Here is a 27,946-nt window from a genome sequence, read left to right on the forward strand (position 1 = left end):
TAAATTGAATTTTTGTTCTCACAGCACTCGATTTAACACTTTATTCTTAAATAAAACAAGATTTTAAAGTTATCCGTCTAGGTGTTTACTTTGGAAACATCATATAAAAAGGCAATAAATCCGTTAATTTGTCACCAGCTGGCGCTAATTCGTATAAATGGTCCAACAGCACGCTAAATTAAACTCTCAGAATAATGAAGTGGTCGCATTCGTCTTCATTTGAGAATCTAACTCGCTTTATTAGATACATATTAAGTCGTCCACGAAGTTTTGGGTTCATCGGATAGCTCGAGTTTGCAGTGAGATTGTTTGGCAGTTTTGGGTTGGATACGCTTTATTAACTGAGGTTGACAGTTTCCATCCCTTGTAGAGTTTTTTCGTTATCATATATCACGAGGCTCAGCCCGCTTCATAAATCAGAAACTTTAATTGCTTTTGTTAGGTATTAAACATAGTGAAAACATTGTTTAGCTCTACATTATTAATTAATATAACAGTGATGTTCATTATTTATTGATATATAAAAATTATAGATACAAACATATTGTAATTAGTAACCAGCCGCATTTCCATTGCTTCGTGGATCGTAGGCGCCCTCTAATAGCCCGTCTGTGTGTCTAACTAATGCCCCAGCTTGACCAACGACTTCACTGTACGGAGGTAACATAGAAATCTGATGTCCCTTGCTTTTTAAATAATCTATGGTTACGTTGCTGAACCTATTTTCTAATTTTAAATTATTATCATCTCTCCCCGTCGCAGGACCAAACAACCACCTTGGTGCAGAGACGGATTTTTGTAAATTCATCTTTTGTATAACATATCTATGGAAAATAGCTGCTTGGGTCTGTGGTTGACCATCACCTCCTCTTGTCCCATAAACCATAATTCGGCCGTCTTTTAATATAGCAGCGGCTGGGTTCAAAGTATGAAATGGTTTCTTTCCTGGCATCAAACTACGTATATGACCTTTTTTTAAATTAAAAGAGACGCCGCGGTTATGCCATAAAATTCCCGTTTCTGGTAAAAGAACACCACTGCCAAAATTATGATAAATGCTCTGAATGAATGAAACTGAAAATCCTTTACTATCCATTATACCCATCCAGATTGTATCACCAGGACCCTCACCCATTCCCTCACAAGACGCTTGACTAGAATTAATTCTATTTGCCATATCAAGAATTGCTTGACTTTTTAATAGCGATTCCGGATCAACTTCCATATAACGTGGATCAGTTAAATATTGGTCTCGTAAAATAAATGCTTGTTTGGTAGCTTCGACTGTTGCATGAATAAATTGACCTTCATCATCACCTTTGATTTTCAGTTGATCTAAGATACCTAATATGGCTAAGGAAAGTACACCCTGAGTAGGCGGGGGAAGATTGAATATTTCTCCTTGTTCATGAGTTAATTTTAGAGGAACCCGTCTAATAGCCGTGTAATTTAGAAGGTCTGCTTCTACAATTGGTATGTCAAGGGATTTCATGTCTTTTACTATCAATTTTGCCAAATCGCCGTCATAGAAACTGTTTAAACCATTTAAGGCCAGCGATCTTAAAGTCTGGGCTAATTTTTTTTGATAAAATTTTTGTCCTTCTCTGGGAAAACTTCCATTAGGTAAGTAAGTTGACATAAAATCTTTATTTAGATTTTCACTAAAGTTAAGGTCTAATAGACCTGAAAGATGCGATGATGATACAGGAAAACCTTCTTCAGCATAATAAATAGCATCCGCTAACAGTCTGGAACTAGAAAATCTCTGGTATCCACATTCGGTTACATATTTTAGTGCCTCTTCCCAGCCCCCAACAGTTCCTGCAACTGTTATAGCTGACTTTGAACCTTTAAATGGAATTTTTTCATAATTCGAATAAGATTCTAAAGTTGCTAGACTACCAGCTGGGCCACAGGCTTCAATTGCTATAGTTTCTCCGCTAGGTGGTACAATGAGCCAAAATCCGTCCCCCCCGATACTATTCATATGAGGATAAACAACAGCAATGGTAGCCGCTGCTGCAACCATTGCTTCTATAGCCGTTCCGCCTTCCCTTAGAATAGCTAATGCGGTCTGAGTAGCTAAATGATTCGGGGTTACCACCATACCTCTTGAAGCTATAGTACTTGTATCCATTTTAAGGTGCTATCTGTAAAAATAGTTTTTTGCATTCATATAAAAAATATAAGTTTAAGTTTAACATTCAATAAAAGTTAGATATTACTATCAATTTATAGCATATTGTGTTAATCTTAGCCTCCAATTTATCGTAAAACTTAAACAACTTGTGTCGTTAATACATCGTTTCCAGACTAGCGCTTTAATCTAAAATGTCCGGCTTTACAATATAAATTTTAATACCCCGATAGCTTCCAAACCGCTATGTCATAAATACTTACGGATTGTACCAAAAATTATTCTCCAGGGATCGTAAAACTGTACTGTCCATATCGTATAAAATATGATATTTATTAAAGAAAAGAATTAGGTAAATGGCTGACGTTATAAACTTTTCTCATAGGAACATATGTATAACCTTTAGGGATATGATCTGAATATTATATTAGCTTACTGCTAGTTCCATTTTGAAACGTTAAATTTTATTATGGTGATATTGATCTTCAGCTAAAAGTTCTATAAAAGTTTCTTACAGTAAGAGTCAACAAAACGCCAAAATTTCATTTCTTCATTTAATCCCATAAAAGCTTCAATAAATTCTTTAAAATGAACTCAAATCCAAACAACTTTCATGCACATGCAAAAGGGGAATAATTACATTCAATTTTTTTTTTAAATATCAATTCTGTTGAAATTTAATTAAGCCAAGAAACTGTAATTTGTGGGGAAACCATAACAATAAATTATTTTAATTTGCGTCCACCGTCTTCGGTTACGAAACATCTTTTATGGATAATTGGAAGAAAACTTTCTTTCTCTCGATATTAATTACGGAGACAGTTTAAAGGTCTCCGTATTATTTGTTAGGAAGTTAATTATTAACACTTTCAAACTTATTATATTTTTTCTTAAAATTTAATTAATAAAAAACCAATAACAGTATTTTCATTACGACTGACTTAAGTTGTCATTTTTAATTACATTCTTATCTTATAATTATATATTTTCTAAGATATTTAGGTAAGAACCGGAAACTAGAAATAAATTTATATGCGAATTTCGATCCAGAGATGAATTAGGGCATACAAGCGTATTACGATAGACTTATTGGACGATAACCACCCCATGACCCTTCCATATCGTAGGGCAATCTCGTAAAATATGTTTTACAGGCGATACCCGAACTTCGGCCTGTTCCGCTAAGAAAGTGTCTTGAAAATTAACTACCATTTTGAAGTATGTATTTATGATATTCACAATTGCAATGCAACAAACAATTTAATATGAAATATCCATTTCACTTCGTAGAAAAAAAGTAAAAAGTTTTAAACACCAACTGTGCCTGGAATTGTATCTTATTACGTTTTTGCAATACGCAAGAAGTGCCTCCACTGAGAAAATGAAAATCAAAAAATTATATCCAGCAGAATAAATAAACAATATTTTTGTAAAATATTACGTTAAAATTACTAATCTTAGGGCATTTACAGCCTTCTATCAAACTCTACCTTTTACTGCATAGCAAATTCAAACAAAATTTTTATTTAGACAGTAAATTAATTAGTAGAGGATTTAAAACATAATAATAGTATACAAATATGAAATTAATGTATTACTTGTCTTCTGCGGTGGCTACAATTGTATCGTTTAATTGGTCTATCTAGAATCTAAAAAACTTAAGAGAGCGTTTGGGCCCTTAATGAGATTTTGCATCATTTAACAAAATGCTCAAATTGAAAATGAATCGTCAACAGTAAAAACCTATATACAGTTATTTGCAAACATTTATGAATTTAGAAACCGAGAAACTGTTTAATTTAGACAGAAACCCATACTGATAGCAATTAATGGGCTATGGTATAACAATGTGTATCAAGTGAATTTAGTTGTAGATGTAACCAGATACACAACTTCACGATATAGACCACAGACTTACTCTGGTATAATTTAATAAATAGAATACGAACTAACAGTGTTTGAAAACGATGTATAAGTGATTTTTTTCATGATTTGAAGGTATATTTTATATCATAATTATATAAAAATCTTACCTTTATTCTTGTAACCTATATTTAGCACATAACTCAACACTGCTACTCACACTGGCATGAACATAAATGATATTTTAAATGTTGTCTATTTCACTTATAGTACTTTTTTCAAAGTAATTTTAATTAGATTATAATTGATATACCAATAACCTAACGCTAATCATTAGCTAATGTATTTATTGTATGTATAATGTATTTATTAGTTAATGTATTCTTTCTTTGTATCTTATATTTGTTTAAGAATCTTCTATACATTGTTGTAACTACAAATGTTATGTACACAATCAGCTGTAAATGCTATTATTTAAATGTGTTATTACGTCGTCCGATTGAATTATCTGTTATATTAAGATAGTAATAACTGACAACAACTTTAATAGAACTTTGAAACTAGCAATCAACTCGCAGACCGAAGTTTGACTCCCTGTGAAACTTTTATAACAGAATGGCAGATATTAGTTATGTCTGGAGGAATCGCTTGAAATCTCTCTTTTATAACTTACGAGAATATTACAGATTAGGGTTTAACTAACTCGATATCGATGATTGCATGTTAAAACAATCGTAACGACATTGCTCGTTTATCGAAGTCTCATTATAATATAACAGACGAAGACAAGAAAACCGCGTCACAGATACAAAAATTTATAATAGAATCTCATTCCAATAAAATGCTATGGCTTTTTACACCTGGCACAAAGGTTGCTGTAATGGAATAAAACTTTAGTACTACGGAAATATAGGTGGTTGCTGAATTCTCAAAATAGAAAGGAACAATACGCTCTTTTGTGGAAGAGACTTTGACTGCAGCTTCAAAGAAACGTCACACGTGTGTGCACCTGATTTCGTAGGATAGACTTAGTTCAAAAAATAGAGTTAATTAAATTTATTGCAAAAGTTCATTTAATTTAACAGAGCATAATAATAAATTCTCATAAAGTACTATCGAAACATATAGATATACGAAAAAACAAGTACAGAATTGATTTTTTTTAATAAATAGTGCCTATCAAAATTATGACAATGTAAGAAATATTTTTTATACGTACAATGAATTCGAGATTAACGAACCAATGAAACATATAATAAAAAAATCTCTTGTAATTTGTATGTCTTAGTAATACTTGTGGACTATTAAGTGTAAAACTTTATTATCACCCTATTACCATTTGGAACTAGGGACTAGCAAACCGTTAACCGAATAATATAAAAAAATGCTAATTATATCATTAACATAGTTTAAATAGACCAATATTGTAAAACCTTATCGATATGACATCTTTGTTATTCAAATGTCAAGCAGAATTATATATTCGTAGTTCCAAGGAAGCGTTTGCTTGTAATCTATTTATGATGTAGCTTGCTTTGTTGCGGTCAGGTGGCTAATTTGAGAGTTTACCCTATAATAAAATCTCTATCAATATATATTTATATAATCTATAAAAATACCTTTGAAACCTTTCCCTTATTTAATCATTAAAATTACCGTAAATACTTTATAGCAATATAGTTCTTAACTTGGCTACACCAAAGTATAGTGATGCGTAATTTTATATATAATAGAACAAAATATAAATAAGTATATATATATATGTATATATAAACTGTGCAAAACTGAAAGCCTAGGGAAAAAACAAAATTCGATTTATATCCACCGTTGGACAGCCGTCTTTTTATAACTGCTCATATTACTTTTCCGTATGAAAGCAAAAACATGTTTTTACCCAACATTTCTTATTCTTACGGATATGTTTTTTATTGATGTGAAAGATCGCTGCAACACTCGCTTAAGGAAATTAATAAAAGAAAAAATATATCAATATATGATATAATAAACAATGGATTTGTCTACGGTTTTTAAAATGTCCAAATACAGAACTCATGAGGATTCAACTTTTTTAAGTTTAGACATATATTTGCTAAATTATAAAAAAAATACCGGATTCAATCTAAATAAAAGTAACTTTTACATATTTTATACGATTAAACGAGTATCGGATTTCAAAATAATCGTCCCTTTAAATAAAAAAAACACACAGAGTGAGGACAAATATTTACATTTCTTAACTTTCATCTCTTCTTCCGTATTCATATCGATTGATATCCGTCAAATGTGATGAATATAAAAATTTAAATAAGAATAAATTAAAATAAATTTTAATTCTAAATTTCGTTTTGGTCAAAGCACATATTGAACACTAGACATTTTGTAAGCCGCTCCGCCCGTAACGTGAAGTTCCGTTAAAGGCTTTAAGAAGGAAGGAATATTAAGTAGGCTTTGACCAGCTTTGAGGCAAGTTCGGGCTTTATTGATTTATCCAATGTTTGTGTTGGCACATATATTATAAATAAAATTATATATGAAATTTAGAGTAAGGACACAGTAGCTACGTCCGAGCTTCAACTTCCTGCTATATGCTAGAAATGTATATATATATGTGTGTGTGTGTGTGTGTGTGTAGTCGTTTTTATTTTATGGGCTGTTAATATTATTTTAAATACATCGCTATTTTGAGATAGTAAATTTCATTCATCATTACTGTCCTTTTCACACTTTTCCAATAAGTTTTTTCTATGTATCATGTACCTAATGGTATATATTATTTTTATATTATATTGTTGTCATTATTTATAATTTATATTCATTCGTTTATACATTTTTAAAACGTTATTTTAAAAGAAAAGCAACATATTGGTACTTCAAACTCTCTAATTAATTCATAACGTTAATTCTTTTAATTTATTTAAACATTTGTAAAGAATCAGTCAAAGTACTCTTTAAATGAGAACTAGCTGTGAACTTAAACCACGTTGTAACATAGATTACACCAAAATTATGATAACTGTGATTTTATGACAAGAATAAGTTTAACTTTGTACGAATCATTGAGCGTATTCAAATAAGTCTGTCGGAGTAACAGTTACTCTTTCAACACAGTATATACTGTACTCTTGCAAAACATTATAGCACTTTACCATTTGTTTACAAGATAGAAACTTTTTGTCTCCAAATATACCGCAAATTCAGATGAACGTGTCCTGTCATAACTTTAGAAGGTTTTCTATGTTGTCATTTGTCCCAATCTATTTACTACGCCATTATTGATATTTTTAGACAAATAATAACATCGCAGGTATATTTTGTTTGTATCATGAACAAGAAAAATTTTATATTTTTCCTAATATTTGTGATATTAGACCTGTTTTTGACAGAATCATGAAATTCTTTAAATGACCTTTGTATATCTGTTATTTACATAACTACGAGAATCTTTATAATATAAAAAGAAATTTTAAGAGTTTACGTGCCTGAAACACTATTATTAACTTCCACAAACACCGATTTATAATATCTATTCATAATGTTATAAGAAATATTTCAAAGACCCCGAACTAAAAAACTTGATTTTATTTCTTATTCCGACGGAAAATTAGCACCCATTGTCCTTTAGAAGTAAAAATGGCGCTTGCTCACGATTTACAATGTAGCGGGCATGCCCAGAGGCTAAACCGATAAACAGAAATAAATTGGTTAAGCGTGCCCCGAAGTAAATTACTCTCTAATACATTTTTGTAAAGTGCAAATTTCTATGGCAATTTTAACCAAATACGATCGTCGTATTTCGACAGCCCGCGGCTAGATTCTGGCGTGCATTTGTTTACTCGCAACCGCAACACGCCGAATTCGCTAACGAACTTATTATTCGAATTTCGGACTGACAATCTTTGAAACTGGACATGTTTATGTTCATAAAGATACCTACCACGCTCCATGTAAACGGTAGAATAGAGGGAGAAAAGTAAAGGCTTGGTTTGGATGTGAAAACCAATCGATAGGTCTTAAATAGAAAGCACTTTAAATATTGAAAATATAGAATTTCGTTTAAAACATAGATCTCTAATTTAAAGGGTATTTAATTAAGGAAAAATAAAAAAAAACTTTAAAATAAAGAATTAAAGAATAAAACTCATCCCAAATTTATTTTGCCGATAATAACATTAATTATAATCGTCGGAACAAGTCGTATAAAGTTTGTGATCTCACTAGTATCTAAGATGTCCTTTTAGTTCTGGTTGGCTGATCATTTTTTCAATGTCAAAAACGCAATATGTTATAATTAATATCAATTATAATATTCAAGCCCGGTTTATTTTGTTCTCAATCCTTCCGTAAGATCTGTAGAAACCTTTTTCTATATTAAAATAAAATATAGATCTAATGAAAAACATCAAATCTTCATAGTCTACATTATTTTGTAAAACTAGGCACTTTAAATAAAATAATAGCAATGTTTCATAAAAATACTTAAATAAAAAGAAAAATCATTTTAAAATATTACACTCACCTGCAGAAGGGATATATTTTTACTAATATGAACTATTATTTTAAACTTTTTTTTTTAAATTGTAACTTGATAGCTCTTGACTGTAATTCCACCCTTTAGTGGATCAAAATATAAAAGTAGGTGGTAAACGCACTATTTCAGACCAGCCTTTTCACTCTAGATTTGAAGGCACCCAAATTATAAATAGAAATAAGCACAGACATGAAAACCTATAAACCTACCTAGGCAAACTTTTCCAATTCGCTGCTGTGTGTATAAGGAAGGAGGAAGCGTATCGTTTTGTCGGGATGCAAATATTGTGGATCGGGTGCAAACGAGAAACGAATAAGGCCCACTGTCCGTCCGATATGATAAAAAGGTGATGCAATTAATGCCTGCAATTCACGTGCGAAATTGTGTCTTGATGAATACAAACATGCTGACTAGTTTTCGCCTAGTTACCGCAAAGCTGGCTAGATTCAGAACCAGTTCTTAGTCATCGATATTATTATTACATATTATGGAACAATTTGAAACAGTATCAGAATAACGAAACAAGTTTTAAACGAAATATGAACTAAAATTTCATTCATCCAAGAAAACTGAAAAAACAATTAATAAGCATAGCTCGTGTAACAAGTCAAAGTAGCATGGTTCTAATGCACGTATTTTTTTAAGGATTATTTTAATTTAATATAACATCTATTCTTCTTAAAACAACGAAGATCTTTTAAAATATTTTTAATTTTTTTTTTATTTATACTATTTTGATTGTAGAAGTAAAGTGTGTATAAAATTTACTAGGGCTTTTTTAAATTAAAACATTTATTATACAGATTTTATTCTTATCATCCTATATTACGGTTAGTTCATCAAAAAGTAAGTAATAATTTAGTTGTTCGTTATTTAGTTTCCGTTACCGGTTCCTGGTTTACCTAGTTGGTATCTAATGAATGCATTTATTTTATATCAATTATTGAAATGACCGATCTATAAAAAAAATGAAAATCCTTGTACATAAACTATAAACAATTTTTGAATAAAATAATCTTTTCCTTAGAATAATTAAATTTTAATATAAAAAATATACAATGTACTTATTTTTATGCATGTTACAGTAACACGTAGGTATTTAAAAGTCATTCTAAAGGTAATAAATAACACAAAAAGTTAAAGGGGACACCCGGGTTTGAACCGGGGACCTCTCGATCTGCAGTCGAATGCTCTACCACTGAGCTATATCCCCGTTGTGGTTCTGAGCAAAATACGTCATGTAATTTTTGATAATTATTATATGTAAATTTTATGATAATGACGCCTACAAAGATCTTTTCAAGACTAATTATATATTTAAGGCAAGACTATTTTCGCTTACTAAACTGGAAACCGCTTAAACGTTAATCTCCTAGTACATTAATTAATTATTCGTAACATATTAACAGCGTATTCGAGTTACAATCAAAGTACTAAGGCTCTATAACCAGAGAGATTTTGTAGGTGCTTAAAAATTATTTTACTTTATAAATACCGTTGCCTGCGACCGTCGACACTGTAATGTGATTTAACTTACACGTCACAGCTTCTGCGCTTACCCGGAAATTATATTCGTAATTTTACTCAACTATAATGATTTTGTTATAATATTAACGAACAGGTTCCTGAGTAAATTACTTGTATTGTCAAGGGAATAGGGTCATTAAAATATTAAAAGCTTAGGTACTTGGTAAGTATTTTTCAGAGTTAGGTACCTTTTGATAGAATTTTGATATCTATCAATATACCTATAACACTTTGAAAGAAACTTCTTACTTGAACTTAATAAGTATGACATAACTTTAACAACGTCAATTATAATTTTGTTTTATTCCTAACTCCCTACAATTATCTTTGAAAACTATTGTTTTTTAAAAACTATTTGTATTTTAGATTTACTATATTTTTTTAGATTTAGCCTAAAACTTTTTAGCTTTAACGTGTTAGATTAAGGATGCAGTCGTACTACAAATAAGGCAACTTATTGTTAGAAGTTGTGAGTTGTATTTTTATAAATACATACAAGATTTACCGGAGATGTCTTTCGCTTGGAAGTTAAGTTTAGGTATATTAAAGATCAGCTGTTAAAATAAATCGCACTATTATCAGTAAGACTTTAAGTTGTGAGGTAAAAGTAATCAGTGTTCTAATGTAGAACTAAATAACTAATATTAAGGGTAACTTAATAAATAATATAAGTACCTATATCTTTGATATAATATTCTTCTTTCATTAATGAGGCAATGAGCTATATTAAACTGCAATATTCTCAGTCGGATCAGTAGTTAGCATAATTAGCGCAAAACAACTAGAGAAACAAACAATTTGGCTTTTGAATATTACATAAGATGTTTACGTAGTGTTAGTAATATAATTGTCGTGTTTTAAGTCGATAAAAACGTAACATTCGGAGATGTTTACATAGGATGCTGTTAAGTCGAAAGGAAGTTAAGTATTTTTACATTTATTCACCAGCATTTGAAAATCGTAGTATCAATTGTTATTATTTGATCATGGCAGTTATAAGTTTAAAAAGTACCAACAAATTCAAATAATATTTTAAATTTCTTATTACACGTAGAGTGTATAAACAATTAATATTTTTAATATTGAAATACATATTTACTGATATAATTTAATTGCTACGAAATAATATTAAAGACCGCTGAATCGTTAGACCGTCAATCGTTTGAAGATGAATGCTTTTAGAATTACTACGACAGACTTGATAGCAATAAAAATGTTTAATTAATGGATTTGTTAATCATTTCGAGCTGCCAGTGTTCTTTAAGGCTCAAGCCATTGTTTTTTTGAACTATCATAACATATTGCAATTAAATGCATTTTTGTTTAAACAGACAATATCATATGTTCTATATATGAGTATGAGAAAGAAGTCAGAGAGAAACAACGAAGATATTTTTGTTACCTATTTGAAGTTAGATCATAGAGTCTTAAAAAGTAGGTAGGCTAGCTAAATATAAACTTAAAAGTTCCTAATTAAATATTAAAGTCTACAAAATAGTGGCATCGGTCAATAAATGAATCTATTATAAAGTCTCGTATATTAGCTTCCCAAAAAAAAACAATATGCGACATGAGAAGAATGTAACTACTTTTAATACATCATAATTTTAAATATTTCTAACGACTTTTCTTAGTTTTTGGCAAGTACCATTCTGAAAACATATTTACACTATTACTATTTTCTGCACTGGTGCATTAACTTCCGTGCCGTCTGAGGTACCCTTTAACGTTGCTACCGATTCTTAGAATTATGGAAGCAGATTCGCTTCAAATTTACAATGTACCTTTTGCTGGGCAGGTTTTCGAAGAAGACTGACCGAGTTTCAATTGACGTTACATGGCAAGGATCTAGCAACCTTAAGAAGTTTAACAGCCAGGTCCCCTCATTACAAATGAGAGATAAATAAAATGCTCCCTACGACAAAAGATTACACTACTTACATAAAAGTTTAAACTACAAAAATTTTTATCTAATTTATCCATATCAAAAGAAATCTTGTGATTCTAAATAGGTATGCCAATTAAATAGCGTATAAACTATAAAGAGTTGCGTAAAGATCAAAGAAATGCCTCAGAAATTAAACACTATCGTATTTTTTTCCATTATCTTTATTTAACTTCAAACGACATTCTTATCTAATATTGGTATAAGTCTCATTTTACGTCTAATTTTACGTCTAATAGAAACAATACCGTAAAGTTAATTTTCAATAGTAGAGTTCTTTGGTAAAATTTATAAAAGTAAAATTTAGCACACGCTTTACCTTTATCACTAGGAATTCAATTTTCTAAGTAATCCACTCAATGCGAAGTCATCGGAACGAACATTTCGTTAGTAGTGCCTATAAATTTATGACCTACTTTAGCATTATTAAAACAACATTTATCAATATTTTTTTGACCACGGTTTCGGGATCGTGTTAAATGTTTAATGGACTAGATTTATTATTTTATATCTTTGTAGTTTATGTTAGAACATTTCTTTTAGCACTTGATTAAAAAGGGTCACCTAAAATCTTTAATTAATTTACATTTTATTTTTTTTTGAATTTTGATTTTTATTGTATCTCAAATAAATATTTTAGTTGTTTAAAATACAATTTATGGTGAGAAGTGACATCTTTTAAATATTTAAGGAATAACTTAGCAGTTCAATAGTTTTAAGTCTCAAAATGTGTTAAGTTATCACAGTAGATGACGCTCTGATAAATCTTTACTGTTTTTTTTTAACAAATAGGTACTATTAAAAGTACCACAGAAACTAAGTCTTAGAAAATATATACGCGGCTTCTCAAAACATAATTATATAATTTAGAACAATTAGCAATTTGTGTTGAAGATATTAAATTATATCTGGAATCCTTGTACGTGCCATACCATACGTTATAGAAATTTATAAAAATAAAAATAAGCTATCTTTAAACATTAATTTCCTCGGCTATTTAATTAGAGTTAGTAAAAAAAGTTGTATTAAAAATATCAATAGAAATAGATAGGTTATCCAAATTGTACTTTGCAAAAATACATATCATGTATTAAGTTCAGAGAGCTAACAATAAGATTCGCGAACGGAACGTTTGCTCCCGGCGGTTGATCATGAGCGGAGTGCGTGTAAACCTAAAATAGATTTGTATTACTTTATATTTTGTGAGTTAATCAAGGCAAACGAACTTTACGCAACCCTCTGAGTTCAAGTAAACATTAATTTCATCTGAGGCAAAAATCGTGTAGTGCCGAAAAAACCTTGTAATGTTTAAATTCTTGTCTAATTCTTTGATTACACAGGCCAGCTGTCAAGAGGTGGGTAAGTTTTGACTTTTTATGGGAATATCTAGATAGAATTTGTTCTTATCAACCTGATCTGTTATCAAAGCTTCATTAATGCGGATTTTCTGTAACTTAAACGCCCTTGAAGCGTCTGCCCTTGAAATACTTAGAAACGTCAAAGATGCGACAAATTTTGTTAAAATTAAATTTTAGTGCTGCTTTGAATTAATTATTAATTTATGCGAATTGTAAGTGTCTATGGCTGTTTAGGCTTAAATTAAAATATTTTGAGATTCTATTGTCTTTATTACGATAGACTATTAGATAACCAGTAATCTAACCTCAATGACCTTAACCACCGATGATAAAACTTTGGTATTTCAAATTAAAATAATTTAAAATTTTTACTTACCTATGCGTTTAAAAAACTTTGATTCCTTTGAATTATAATTTTAGTAAAAAATATATGCTGTAGGCCTAACAACTTGAATTAAAGTTTCGTTATAATTTATAAATAACATATGTGTGTATCTTAGACATGATAATAATTCTTATCTTTTACGTCAACTGGTTAAATGTCTATCAATTCAGTTTCATTTGAGTCTTCACAACACAATGACCGGGCATCGGGTAATTTTGCATTTATTATGTTCAAAATTATTTTTATTGTTAATGAAGTTACTGTTTTTAAATATTTAAGTATATTTATGTGTTTTGTGACGATAATGTGTCCATGTGCTAACTATATGTATTGTGGGTTTGACATAACTTATTTTTTAGCAAAACAAAAACTAGTGCAATAATCAACATTATGTCACAAGTGTTTTGACACAATTCATTCTGTCCACATTAATTTGTGTCATAAATCCCAATTATTACACTTGAATATTTATAAATAATATAACATCGAATGCAAGATTGTATCTTGCAAATAATGACAAATCCTTAGATATTTAGCATTATTGCTATTCTATGCAAGAGTTTTCAAGTAAAGACATTAATTTTACATCAATCTGTAATAATTCAAAGTGATAAGTGATATTTCTCACGAATTTTCCTTATCCTAACCTTATTTTTTTTTTAAATATAATCGTCAATACCATAAACCACTGATAATGATTATCATGACCCTATCATTTGTTGTATTTTACCATAATTATTATTAAACTATTGTAATAACATGTTATGTAACCTCAATGTCAAATTTCATAGGAAGTTCGTTGAATTTTAAACTTGAATATTTTTTATCACCATATTAATTAGTCAACTAATATTGACAATGAAGACTGACTCTGTAATATATTACATGCGCATATAACCTGACTCCATATTGTTCAGTAATGAATAATTATTAATTTTTTAATTTAATTGAAAAGTAAAGAATAATTGGCTAGTTAATAATTTCTTCTTATATTTTGTTGTGTGTGTGCCCGTATTTATAGCCAAGGATCCTTCCTTACAGCCTTAATTCCTCTCCGTTTTGGACTATTCTGTTTCAAAGACCTCTCGCCCTTTCCGTAATGTTTCTGAACCAAACTCAAAAGAACTTTCTATAGCCTTCATATACTGGTTGAATTCATGATTTACTTTTGAAACCAATGACTTTTTAATTGGTATTTTTCTTTTGTTGTTTGGCAGTTGTTATTATTTCTCATGTATATATGTATATTATGTACTATGTTCATGCTATTGAACTGTTTTGATATAAATTGTTTTTATTATTCTAGTGCGTTCAATATTTTTGTATATGAGCATTACAATTTAAATGTTTAATGACTTTGTTTATTGAAAATTTGGAACATGCTCTGTGTTTTATTAAAATTTACTATATAAATTGATGCCAAATTAAAAATCAAGCAAAAAAAAAATCAAAACAAATGCTTCTATTTTGGTAAACATTGTTCTTGGTACTTGACAAATTAGGTAGCTATCTTTCATTGAGCATAACTCTGAAGAATTCACTATATTTTTATTGTTTTGTAACAGTTTGCTTGCCTTGTTCTTCTTGATATTGGGTATCCATTCTCTTTGTCAATAATTTAAATATTTTTTTTTCAAACCTCCCGACATTAAAATCTATTTGACTAAATTTTTTACAATGATTTGCATGAGTCTTATTATTAATTGGCCAATATTTTGTAAATATAGTTTTACTGTCAGGGTCGTCTCTATTGCAATTAAATTAGGACCATATAAGATTTCTTTTTTTAAGCACTTTTGTATTTGAAACTTCTTGAAACTTTGTCGGTATCTGTTCTATATTTAAGCCTTTTGTTTTCTTTTATGATATTTTTAGATATTGTTATAAAGCTATGCAAGGTTTGATGCAATCTGTATAATCAAATTCGATATCTGTTCTGAAATCCCCTTAAATTTATTGAGATAATTTATAAACCTACTCTTTTTGTGTTTTTCTTCTTTTGTGGACCATAAACTTTTCGTCTTCTATTAATATATTTCTTATCTTAATCCGAAGATTGTCTAGTAAATCTTTTTTACACCAACATAAATTCTATCATTTTTCTATGACTATAGTAAAAGTATATTGAGTGTTGTTTGCTTCTGTCTTACGATGTTTTTGAAGGAATTAATTTTAACTACCTGCCTTGATAAGAATATTAATTTTTGTATTATTTAAATTTTCTTTTCTCTCTATTTGTCCGGGGTATAATTTGTATTTAAATAATTCCTTAATAGACTTTATTGGGATCTCCTCTGATAAGTGTTGTACAAAACTACATAAGAATAATAAAACTCGGACAAATACTAAACACTAACTAAACTGAAGGGATAACTGTTATTATATTAGTGTTAAGTACCTACCCGAAATAAAGTGACGGTAGCGGTCGTTTTACAATTGAATTTTAAATGTTACCATATCAGGAAATACTACAAGTATAAATAATGTTTAGTCTACATTAATGATATGATTATGATATAGATTGATATCAGTTCACTTGAAATTACTATCAGTATATGCCATAGTGTGTCACTATATGGGTATTTGTTATTCGGAAAATTGCATCAGATATTTTTGTCATTGAATAAATACCTAAAGTAATACAAGTGCAATTTATTTATTAATATTTCGGCTGTTAAAGCCGACGGTGTATAATAGTTATAATACGTCTCGTTGTAAGTTTATTTTATTCAAGCGAGTCCGGCATCTCAAATGTCACCAGCCGTACGATCAATATTTCAGTGTTGCATAAACACGAAATTTAAACGATCTGTGATATAGCTATGTATGAAATGATTACCTTGCGCTGAGCTAATAAACGTATAGACGAATTCAACATAAGACTTATATTAAATCTTATATTATATAGTATTTTATTTGATTATAATAAAAATTAATAATGGCAGATATTAAGAATTGACAAGTTAAATATTAGGTTATGCAGCACTCATAGAAAAGAATTTTTCAATCAAGTAATTGTTGGGTAGCGGTTTAAAACAATATTTTTCTTTAAGGGTTGTAAAAATCGATGCACAGATTTGTGTTTTTAGTCTTGGTTTTCATCGTCATGGACAAACACGGAGTGTTAACTGTTTTTCATTAGATTATTGAGGAACGAGCAACGATTCGTAAATCGTAACTAGTGCTATGCATACTTAGACCAAGCATACTGAGTAATTTCGAACAGATGATAAACATTTTTTTACAAACAAAACAAGATGGCATTCCCATATTTTCTTTAAGACGTAAAAGAATAAACGTACATTTACATTATAAATATATATTAAAAACTATACGAGTATACTTTAAAACACTATAATTCTATTGAATTTCTTTTTTAGATTGTGTGTAAAAGTAATTGTATGCTGAATGTAAACCACAGAGGTCTTATCACGCCGTATTCGTTTTGTTATAAAGATTATGGTTTCCACAACATCAAATGTGGTTTACATTAAGGTGGTTAGCTAATACAAATCTAGTCGACAAAACCAAACATGTTGGACTTATGTGCTAAACACTTCTAAGTATATCCAATTAGTGCTATTAAATTGTCAAGTTGCTATACATATGTAAACGTGACGTGTATAACAATCGCAGGGGGCTGGTTATTTAAAACGAGCCGATACAGAGAAACTTCACGAGATATTCCTGAAGTATGCGACTATAGAGAAGAATGGCGAGAAATACATCACCAGCGAGGACTTTGTCAGAAAATTCCTGGGACTGTTCGACGAAGGTTAGAAGAATATTAAAAATTTTATAATCATAGTTATTGTTATCGGTATTTTAACCGCGGTATATTCCAGATGACTACAACAAGGAGTCGGTGCAGCTTATCGCTGGAATCGTCGACATGGACAAAGACGGGTTCATCTCGTTCGAAGAATTCCAGGCCTTCGAGGGGCTTCTCTGCGTCCCGGATGCGTTATACAAGACCGCCTTCCAACTGTTCGATACTAACGGCAACGGACTCGTAGCTTTTGGTAGGAATTAAATTTTAGGATACTCAGAATTAAAATTCATTCAGATTTCCTAATATAATTCTATATTAATGAATTCCTAATTTATATTGATATAATTTATATAATATTTGAAACTATTAAATATTTTCATACTAAATTAACGTGCATAGTTGATGAAATAGTGTAAAAATTTCTAGTCGCCATATATTGATTAACTAATTACCTCAAATTTTATATACCATGGTTGTATTTCAGACGAATTCGCCGAGGTCATGCGAAAGACGGCACTACACAAGAAACTACCGTTCAACATGGAAAGCACTTTCGTGCGACTTTATTTCGGAAAGGTATGGTATAAAATAAATATTAATCATATATATATATTTTTAGATTAGTTAGATAATATCAAAATATATGCCACAGAATCCAGCGATATTCGAGATAGGTAATGTGCAATATCCTGCAAGTTGTAACTAGCGCCCTCAATATTAATGTCAATTACATTAAGAATTTATGAGCAACCAAGAATGGAATGTACGTAAAATTTTATTACCGAGGTTTATTCTTTCTCATAATTCTCTTATCAAAATATCAATGAATATCATGAACATTTGTAACACGGACATCTTTCACTGAGAATTTTTTATATAGGAATTGTTGTCATAGTGAGATAAACCAGTTATTCCCAAGTGCATACAAAATTTTGAAATAAAAATATATTTCATAAAACCTTTATATTATTATTCTATTAAATCATGTTATATTAAGAAGATTTCCTCTCAATTCTTTTTTAATAGGACAAAAAGCGTCTAGTGACCTATCCAGAGTTCAGTCAGTTCTTGCACGATTTCCACGAGGAGTACGGTGTGGAGGCGTTCAAGAAATGCGACAAAGACGGTAGCGGGTTCATAACCGTCGGTGACTTCAGAGACATAATGGTCAGCGTGAAAAACCACCTCCTCACCAAGGATATGAAGAACAAAGTTATCATGGTATATATACATTACACTAACAGACCCATATGAAATATCCAACATTATGAACCAAGCAATAAAATCACTATAGAAGTAATAAACCTCAAAATCTATGCGAAATCACCAATGTGTAACGAGCTTTAATTATCAAGAAATTGGCTGTGTACACAAGGCTTAATATTTTAAGAAGATGAATTTAAACCAATTTGATACACTTTATAACATTCCAGGCATCTGGTTTTCCTCAAGGAGAACGTAAAATCAGTTTCCCATACTACATGGCGTTTAACTCGTTACTGAATAACATGGAATTGATCAAACGCGTGTATCTGAACGCTACTAATGGGCACAGGACACAAGAGGTCACTAAGGAAGAGTTCTTGCATTCAGCGCAAATGATGAGCCAAATAACGCCCTTGGAAGTCGACATATTGTTCACGCTCTGCGACATGATACATCACACTAATGGGTATGTTTGTTTGCTGTAATCTCAGAAACTATGTATCTGTATATAATGGCCGTGTTAGTGTCGAAACTATGGACATTACAGTAACTTTTCATTTAGTCCGGAACAAATATATTTATAACTCATTTCGACCGAAAATTATCTTATGTTTGTTAGAAAGGAATAAAATAGTAATCTTGATACAAAGTGAGAAAATATAAGTGTTTAATATCTCATTTGTTAATCAATCTGAGTCATATTTTATCTATGATATTTTCGAATAACTAATTAGGGAGGTATTCACTTACTGACTGATAAATTCTATAACACATCTTACAGTTAACCAAAAAATGGTCAGTTGATAATTATATGTAGCTTTTATCAGAATTATATATTTATATTATATATATCAAATATAATGAAAATTTATTTAACCATATTTCTTTTGTGTTAAAAACATATGAAAGTGACTCGGTAAGAAGATCTCAATATGAAAAACTATTAGAATGATCTATCTGCCTTAGAGACAAATTTGATTCAATAATCTTATCAGATATGTGAATATTACAATGATAGTACAAAGATAAGTGGCTATGTTGCAAATTCTTCCTTCGCTTATTGTCTATTTTAACCTTCATTTAACAGATTCGAGAGAAAATTTAAAAATATATATATTTTTGTTCTATACTTATCTGTAATTATCTTAAAGAACATAATTATGCTATATTTAGTGTATTGACTTAGTAAATAAAGTTTTTTTGAAGATTATTTTATTTTTAGAGTTTTCTTCAAAACTAAAGGAAACTAAATTAATTAAAAATTATATTATAATAAGATATGGAATATATTAAAACCTATGAATAATGTAACTTTGTAGCACCTCAGAATCAGCGGTGAGGAGTGATGTCCACAAACATTCTGGGTTCGATTCCTGTTTGCGACAAGTTTGTTTTATTACTTGCTTTATATGCATTGCCACAGATACCATAACATGAGACGTAATCAGGTGTCAGATTCAGCTGATAATATACAAGAAATTTATATGGAAATAAAATAATTTTGATTGCATTCTTCATATCTAATCAAATTAACTAAAAAATTGTTTCATATGTCAAAACACGTATTCTATCGAAGCCTCAACATGTTTTACTTAACTTGTTCTTGGTTATTTTATTCTTCAGTACTTCATTACAATAAATATTATAATCGATACATTTTCTCTTGTAACTAATCCTTCTTACAATGAATACAGATATAAAAATTTGTTTGTACCTTCATTGGTTTATTGAGACAAAATATTTTTGTTAAAAACGCCATCTATTGACGGAGGTTTGAAATTTATTCATTTGAATATAAAAACGTTTCTTGCAGCCTCATCGTATACAACGATCTGAACACTATAACTTTGTTATACATTTGTAATTAAATCATCTTATTAAAAATTTGTTTTGTACATTTATTACTTTATTAAGGTAAAATGTTTTTGTTAACAACGCCATCTATTGACGGAGGTTTGAAATTGATTAATTTGAAAATAAAAACGTTATTTGCAGTCGTATCGTATACAACGATCTGAACGCTATAACACCGGAGCAGTACTTCAAGCAAGTCACGAGAAGAATCGCTGAAATAAAAGCCGTCTCGGTACGTATGACCAAAGAACAGTTTAGTACCAGCAGCGGTCGACATAAACACGATTGTAACCCGTATGTCTGTTAACATAAGAGCCGTTTTCGGAAACATCACTAACTTACATGTATGTTATTTTCTTTATGCTGATAAGGATGAGGTAAATATAAGTGAGCCATTTCGATTTGTAAACTTTTTGGAAAAACTTTTGGTGAGTACGGCTCGTTGAGTTTATGATGTTTCTCTGTTTATCATCAAAATTACTTTAATTTTTTTGATTCTCACACATAATATTTTCTATCTCATCCGAGCTTATGTTTAATGAGTATGCCATGACACTGGAGGTATTTTTATTTAACTCACCACAGTCAGCCAATTTCTAAATATATTTTTTATCCGTTTATTGGCTATGATTTGAAATATTTAGTTATTAAGTATAATAAAGGTAAGTTTTCCTTTAACCAAAGGCTGTACATTATATAGTTTCTCGTATGAATTTCTTTTTATATACAAATAGGACGCCAGTAAAGCTAGTGCGGTATGAATTTAATGTAAAATATCATTTTATTTGCTTGTACGAAACACTCATTAATAAACTTGCATAGAATAAAAATTTAATAATTATTGTATGTCATTATATTTGTTCTAGAGCCCCGAAGAGAGAAGTATTTTAATACAAATTTTAGAAAGCACCTACAGGTTCACCCTCGGCTCCATAGCTGGTGGCAAGTATTCTAGGCTATATAAAACTGATTTTAACATTTTCATTATGTTCTTTAAATTATCATAACAAGGACGTATTCTGTGAGTCTAAATATTTTGGGCCTAAAGTTTAGATTTAAAAAAGCCTCACCAAAAACCCTTTTGGCTTAACTTTCAACGTTCAAAAAACCAGTCGAAACTGGCACTCACTTGTTCCGTAATGACTTTCAATCTTAAAGCCAAGCGTATTGATCTAGCCAAAAGATTTGTCTATCTTTATGTAATTATAATAAAAATAATATAAATGTATTTTTCTCCACAGCGGTTGGGGCATCGGCCGTGTATCCCATAGATTTGGTGAAAACTCGTATGCAGAACCAACGCACGGGTTCCTTCATAGGGGAGGTTGCTTATAGGAACTCGTGGGATTGTTTCAAGAAGGTCATCAGGCACGAGGGTATTTTTGGACTCTATAGAGGTCTAGTCCCACAACTCATAGGCGTTGCCCCCGAAAAAGCCATCAAACTAACGGTCAGATACTTTGCTTGTTTGATTATTATTTGATATTTTTACTTCTATATAAAGTTATATGTTATGATATTTTCATTGATTTTTTATTGATTTTAAATTAAGAATTTTATTACCTGAGACGGGGATTAAAAGTTTGTTGTGTAATATTTTTGGACGTGAAAAATTATATTGTTTTTAAATAAAACCTTTTTGATAAGAAATGTTCTGTACAGATGAACGATTTGGTCCGCGACAAGTTTATGGACAAGAAGGGAAATATATCATTATATGCAGAAATCCTCGCTGGAGCCTGCGTAAGTATTGTTTCTAATATGTTGAATATCTTTTTATACACTGTACACTAATAATATGATAATTCTTAATTTTGTAAGCTTTTTAATAATGTAATTAATTTTCAGGCCGGTGGTTCCCAAGTAGTGTTCACTAATCCTTTAGAAATAGTGAAGATTCGTCTCCAAGTGGCCGGTGAGATCGCTGGTGGCAGTAAAGTTAAAGCTTGGTCCGTTGTTAAAGACCTTGGGCTCTTCGGTCTCTACAAGGGGGCGAAGGCCTGCCTTCTAAGAGATGTACCCTTCAGTGCCATATACTTCCCAGCTTATGCTCATGTTAAGGTAAATATCATAAGTATTCTTCATAACTAACAACTAGTGCTTTGTAATTTGTATATAAAGCGTCTAAGACATAGAAAATATTTTTAAAGAATTTTAAGTAAGACATAAGGAAAAAGATTTCTTTAAAAACGAAGTTCATTCAGTATATCAAGTGACCAACAATTTTATTAAACTCATTTTTAGGGTTCCGTAGCAAAATGGCAAAAAACGGAACCCTTATTAGTTTCGTCATGTCTGTCTGTCCGTCCGTATGTCACAGCCATTTATTTCCGAAACTGTTGGACCTACGTAGTTGAAACTTTGTAGGTTGATGTGTAATGGTAACCGCTATTCGAATTTTGAATAAAAATTAATAAATTTAAAAATTAATGGGGGGCACTCCATACATGGGACTGATTAAAAAAAAAAATTTCAGCTAACCTATAAGTGATGGGTGTCTATGGATAGGGCTTTAAACGAGACGTAAAGGTTCATGAAACCATTTTTAGTCAAAATTATTTTTTTTAAAGATAAACGCTTTCAAAGTGGAAAAATGAATGTCCCCCCTCTAACTTTTAAAATAAGAGAGTGAGAACATTAAAAAAAAACATGCTGTAGATTTCAATGGGAACTTTCAACGAAAATTATTTGAACGAGATATCATTATAAGTTTTTAAATAATAAAATAAAAAAATAACTTTAAATAATACATTTTCAAAAAACGCATATACAACTTTGTCGTTCATACAAACACTATGTAAAACCAAGTTATTTTGTATTAAACATCGATCAAAGTTACAACGCACTACAATAACTTTTATATTATATCATCTGCTTGCTGCTACGGAACCCTTCATGGGCGAGTCCGACTCGCACTTGTTTAATTTTTTAAATTCATTTGAAATAACTTCATAACTTAAATATTTAATGTATTAATAAATATTAATATGAAAGTAAATTTCCAGGCTAAATTCGCTGACGAGAACGGTTACAACCACCCCTTGACATTGTTAGCTGCGGGCGCCATCGCTGGCGTGCCGGCCGCCTCGCTCGTTACACCCGCTGACGTCATCAAGACCAGGCTACAGGTAACGTTGCGAGAGGACACTATGTTGCGCTGTTAGAAAGAGATAGGTAATAACTGTACGCCTGAGATAGCAATATGCATGTAGCGCTGTTAGAAAGAGATAGGTAATGACTGCAACGCCTGAGATAGCACTATACGTCGTGAATTATGTTCGAAAGAGATGGATAACCAACCACAGGACAGAGCTTGTATTGTACTTGTTGACTTATGTTAGGAGGAGATCGAAACTAGAGGGAGTGAGACAGAACTATGTTAGAAAGAGAAAGTTAGTAACAGGACAGAGTGAAACAGATAGCACAAGCTCCACTATGTTAAGAGATAAAGAGTGACAGAAGAGCACTATTACAGTTACAGTTTGAGAGGAAGTGAGGAAACTAATATGTTGAATATATCATAGAGATACACACGGGAAACTAATATTTTCGGATTTACTACGCGTTTTTTATTCATTTAACCAGGTCCATACTCCCGTCGTTTCTGTTACTTTGCAGCAACAGCAGATGAGATGAAAAAGACAGGTAAAATAATGAAAAACGCGCAGTTGATTCGAAAATATTAGTTTTAATAAAATGAGTACTCGCGAAAGTCTCATTATAATAAATATAGGAGTTAAAAATCTTCCACGCGTTACAGCTCAGTCGATTGCATATATTTTATATATTGTGAATCGTACATGTAATATAGTTACCCAACGCTGTCAGCGAAAAAAATATACAGCAGATAATATTTTGTTATTCAGGTGGTGGCTCGGTCAGGACAAACTACATACAACGGGGTCATAGATGCTACGAGGAAGATTTACGCCGAGGAAGGAGCACGGGCTTTCTGGAAGGGAGCTGTTGGTACGAACTGACATAGATACTAATTATGTACTATATATTAAGGATTCTAACAAAATCATTAAAAATGTAGCTGTAATAGCTCATAAAGTCAGTACTTTTAAATAACAAATCAAACCTTAACAAGAACAAACTATTTATTATCTTAAACCGAAACACCTTTAATAAGTTAAATTCAATGAACAAACACACAAACCGCGTCGACAAAATACTTTCGCGCGTAAAAGTGAACAAAATAAATGTCATCGCTCCAACATCACTTCGGGTGCGTTCGGAAATTTAAAGGTTCGGTTCAAATTAAATATTTGTTACCTAAATATATATATTTGTTTATTATATTGTCAAATAAAATCGATGATTTCTTCCTAACAAGTACGCATAACTGTGTCAACGTAGGTTGTTATTATGCCAGTCACAATGTTTATGTCTCCGTGTGTTTCAGCCCGTGTGTTCCGCTCGTCTCCTCAGTTCGCGGTGACGCTGGTGACGTACGAGATCTTACAGCGTCTCTTCTATGTTGACTTCGGTGGATCGTAAGTGTTATTACTATATAAAGAAATTAATGATTATATACAATTTTTATAATTAAATATATTTCCGTATGAACTAACAACTTAGCTGACACGTTAGATTCTTTTTACTATTGCTGATTGAGAGATATTAAACTGAAACCTTTTATGGTTTTTCTGTACGTTTGTCATTAAGAGTAGATACATATAATAAGAACTCTTAGAATTGAGAACTCTCCTTATAATCTAATAAGTTGGTGAAAAATTTAAAATCATAATAATTAATACATAATTTTTGAATTGAAACTTCTTATGCGACATCCAACAAGGTTGCGTTAAACATTATACGCTGAGGGAGAGAGATAGAAAGATACAAATGTAGAAAGTAGGAGAGAGAAAGAGAGTGGGTCCGTAGATTCAAAGCACATGCGCATGTTATTCTTTCTATGCAGCGAAGTAAAAATTTGTTGAAATACTTTCTTGTTGTTCTATATTAATTTATTTATAATTTTAATTTTTTTTTAGTTTTCCTCGATACACATATTAGAACATTATTCTATTTTCAAATTTACTGGATAAGAATTGTTTACAATTACGAAGTTTCACTTCTTCCGCTCCACGGGACTCCACCCACTATTTCATATTTATTAATCATTGTCTGCTCATTACCATTTTGAGAGAGACTACTACTATCTCATTAATATCTCGTGTATCTCCAGCCGTCCTGCCGGTTCAGAACAAACTATATCTACCAGCGTTGAGGAAGCACCTCGCCGACCGCAGCACATAGGAGGGTATCAAGTAGCGGCTCCAGTGCTCACTGGCTTAGAAACTAAGTTCGGGATATCACTACCACGTTTCTCATTCGCTAAGACTACCAATTAATATATACATAAATATAGTCATAGTATCCCGATACAGACGTCTGGAAGTGATTTTTGTCTGACCGCTTACAAAGCTAACACCTGGAAATGTTATCCGACTACTGCAGCCTGCTGGATTGTATAGCGACCACCTGGAAGCAATTCTGATGACTTACTTCTATAACTGGCTCATAAATCTACCATCTGTATAAAGTTTTACTGAAATGTCATTGGTATGTGTGGATATCTGATATGCTGGTCAAGAGATCCTTATTTGGGTCCTTCGTTTGGAAGTGGTTGTGTTAGTCATTCTCTTTACTTTTAAATCTATACTTATGTAAACTTGTCATTTAAAGCTATGCCTTAACAGTTCACCTGGGATTGCTACTTTAACTAGCAATTTAGAATTTTTTCTTACCCTGGTTTTTAAATATTGGTTCCCGTGGTACTGAGATTTAATGTCACAAACAATATATCCCTATATTAATCTCAGTATGCAGTACAATGATAAATACAATAAATATAAGAGTAACATTGCTTACTATAATAATATATATTTTAAGCATAACAGGACAATTTGTTCTCATCGAAGGCATTGCTTATTTACATATACGTATAAATCTCTGGTATATTGTTTGGTCCAAACTCAGTGTTTCTTGTGAGCCCTAACAGTAATGAAGTAACTGTGTGAAGAGTATAAGTGTTAGTTAGTAGTCAGGATTTTATCAGATGCGAACACTGGTTAACTAAGTCTTAAAATCATGTATGGAGGCCATTTTAGCGTTTTAAGATTATTTTGCTAAACTGAACGTAAAACATTTTTTGGACGAATCTTGGACAGTCTTTTTTTTTTGCTTTCACAAACTTCTCGTTTTGAATGTATTTTATTACTTTCAAATAGAAAATTTTGCATTACAGCAGAAGGTTCAGATAGTCCAAGAAAATGTTGTACCGCATAGCTCATACTGCCTGTAGCTTTGTTTTGTAAGACATTTAAGTCATGTATTAACCAAGATTTTTTAAGACGTAATTTTGCTGTAAAATTGCATTTTTAATAGTAGATTTTATAAGTCTGCGTTTCTTAACTGTGGGATTTTGGACTTCTTCCGAGCTCATTTCTTTAAAGATTATAAAGCAATAGTCCACTGCACCTCGCAACAGCTAATTATAAGGTATTCTCTCTTGAATATAACGAAAAATATATTTTTGCAATCATATACAAGTATAAAATTTTTCATAAAGACCTTAATTTTTTTTCTATTGAATTTGATATTTATTTTTTATTGTATAACATTATCGTAGGTTCGAAAATAGCTCGAATCAATGTGAGAATTATTATTTTTTTACTATCTTTCTTAGTGTGCTCTCGGCCTAAAGACATTTTGTATTCTGTTTTACTGTATTAGACAATTTTATTTCATAACAATCACATTATTAGTTTATTCTTATCATATATATTTTTGTTATTGTTGTCTCGTATGTCGATTTATTTTTTATAAATAGTTTTCTACATATCGAACCGAGTTTACACATGAGTGTGTAATTTGGAACACATTTTCTTTTATACATAAAAGCACTTCGCAGTTCACTCTGAGCTTTGTCACGTTTAATATATACGAAAAAAAAAATCTTATAAAACACACTTATGTATATAGAATATATATATAAAACAATTTGAAAGACATGTTGTGAACTGTATATAGATAGTGTGGTAGATCTTAAAAATTGGTTGTCGTCAACAGCAATACTGTATTGAAGTTATAAAATCACTGAAGGGACTTAAAACTGTCATATCGCTATAAATTTAACAGTATGTATATATGAAGTAAATCTAAAAACGTCAACATGTTTGCTGCTGTCATATTATGGCCGCGGTTGCACAATTACAGATTTTTAATATAAGGTTGTAAAACAACATTAAATAAAGTACTGTTTAAGACAAAGTGATGATGATGTGACTATTCTATATTTATTGATCTTGTACATGTTTGTGTTAACAATAAATATATTTAAAATATATAGATTTTTATTAT

At 30.8% G+C, this 27,946-nt stretch overlaps 2 protein-coding genes and 1 non-coding gene across 7 annotated transcripts; 1 reads left to right on the top strand and 2 right to left on the bottom strand.

Moving 5' to 3' along the window:
* Positions 1-478: 478 nt before the first annotated feature.
* LOC116767091 (oxamate amidohydrolase proenzyme-like) lies at positions 479-13,858 on the bottom strand. Of its 2 annotated transcripts, none has more exons than XM_032657265.2 (2): positions 13,735-13,858; positions 479-2,150 (listed from the first exon to the last, which is right to left on the bottom strand). In XM_032657265.2, exon 2 carries the CDS (start codon positions 2,135-2,137, stop codon positions 551-553), a length of 1,587 nt encoding a protein of 528 aa, XP_032513156.2. In that variant the 5' UTR covers positions 2,138-2,150; positions 13,735-13,858; the 3' UTR covers positions 479-550. The 2 variants fall into 2 exon arrangements, with proteins under 2 accessions (XP_032513156.2, XP_032513155.2); XM_032657264.2 differs by lacking the exon at positions 13,735-13,858 and adding an exon at positions 4,171-4,260.
* Trnac-gca (transfer RNA cysteine (anticodon GCA)) lies at positions 9,670-9,741 on the bottom strand. The gene has a single exon. It is a non-coding gene; the product is annotated as a tRNA-Cys (tRNA).
* LOC116767088 (calcium-binding mitochondrial carrier protein Aralar1) lies at positions 13,117-27,930 on the top strand. Of its 4 annotated transcripts, none has more exons than XM_061521766.1 (16): positions 13,117-13,359; positions 17,380-17,518; positions 17,589-17,765; positions 18,000-18,091; positions 18,542-18,736; positions 18,949-19,187; positions 20,041-20,085; positions 20,717-20,807; positions 21,442-21,517; positions 21,817-22,025; positions 22,238-22,318; positions 22,424-22,636; positions 23,581-23,703; positions 24,442-24,544; positions 24,984-25,074; positions 25,770-27,930. In XM_061521766.1, the coding sequence occupies exons 3-16, from the start codon at positions 17,636-17,638 to the stop codon at positions 25,933-25,935; spliced, it is 1,854 nt and encodes a 617-aa protein (XP_061377750.1). In that variant the 5' UTR covers positions 13,117-13,359; positions 17,380-17,518; positions 17,589-17,635; the 3' UTR covers positions 25,936-27,930. The 4 variants fall into 4 exon arrangements, with proteins under 4 accessions (XP_061377750.1, XP_061377748.1, XP_032513149.1 ...); XM_061521764.1 differs by having other exon boundaries at positions 13,117-13,355; XM_061521765.1 differs by lacking the exon at positions 13,117-13,359 and adding an exon at positions 13,858-13,952.
* Positions 27,931-27,946: the final 16 nt, after the last annotated feature.

The sequence above is a fragment of the Danaus plexippus genome, chromosome 10 (assembly GCF_018135715.1).
Source record: "Danaus plexippus chromosome 10, MEX_DaPlex, whole genome shotgun sequence".
Lineage (NCBI taxonomy): Eukaryota > Metazoa > Arthropoda > Insecta > Lepidoptera > Nymphalidae > Danaus > Danaus plexippus.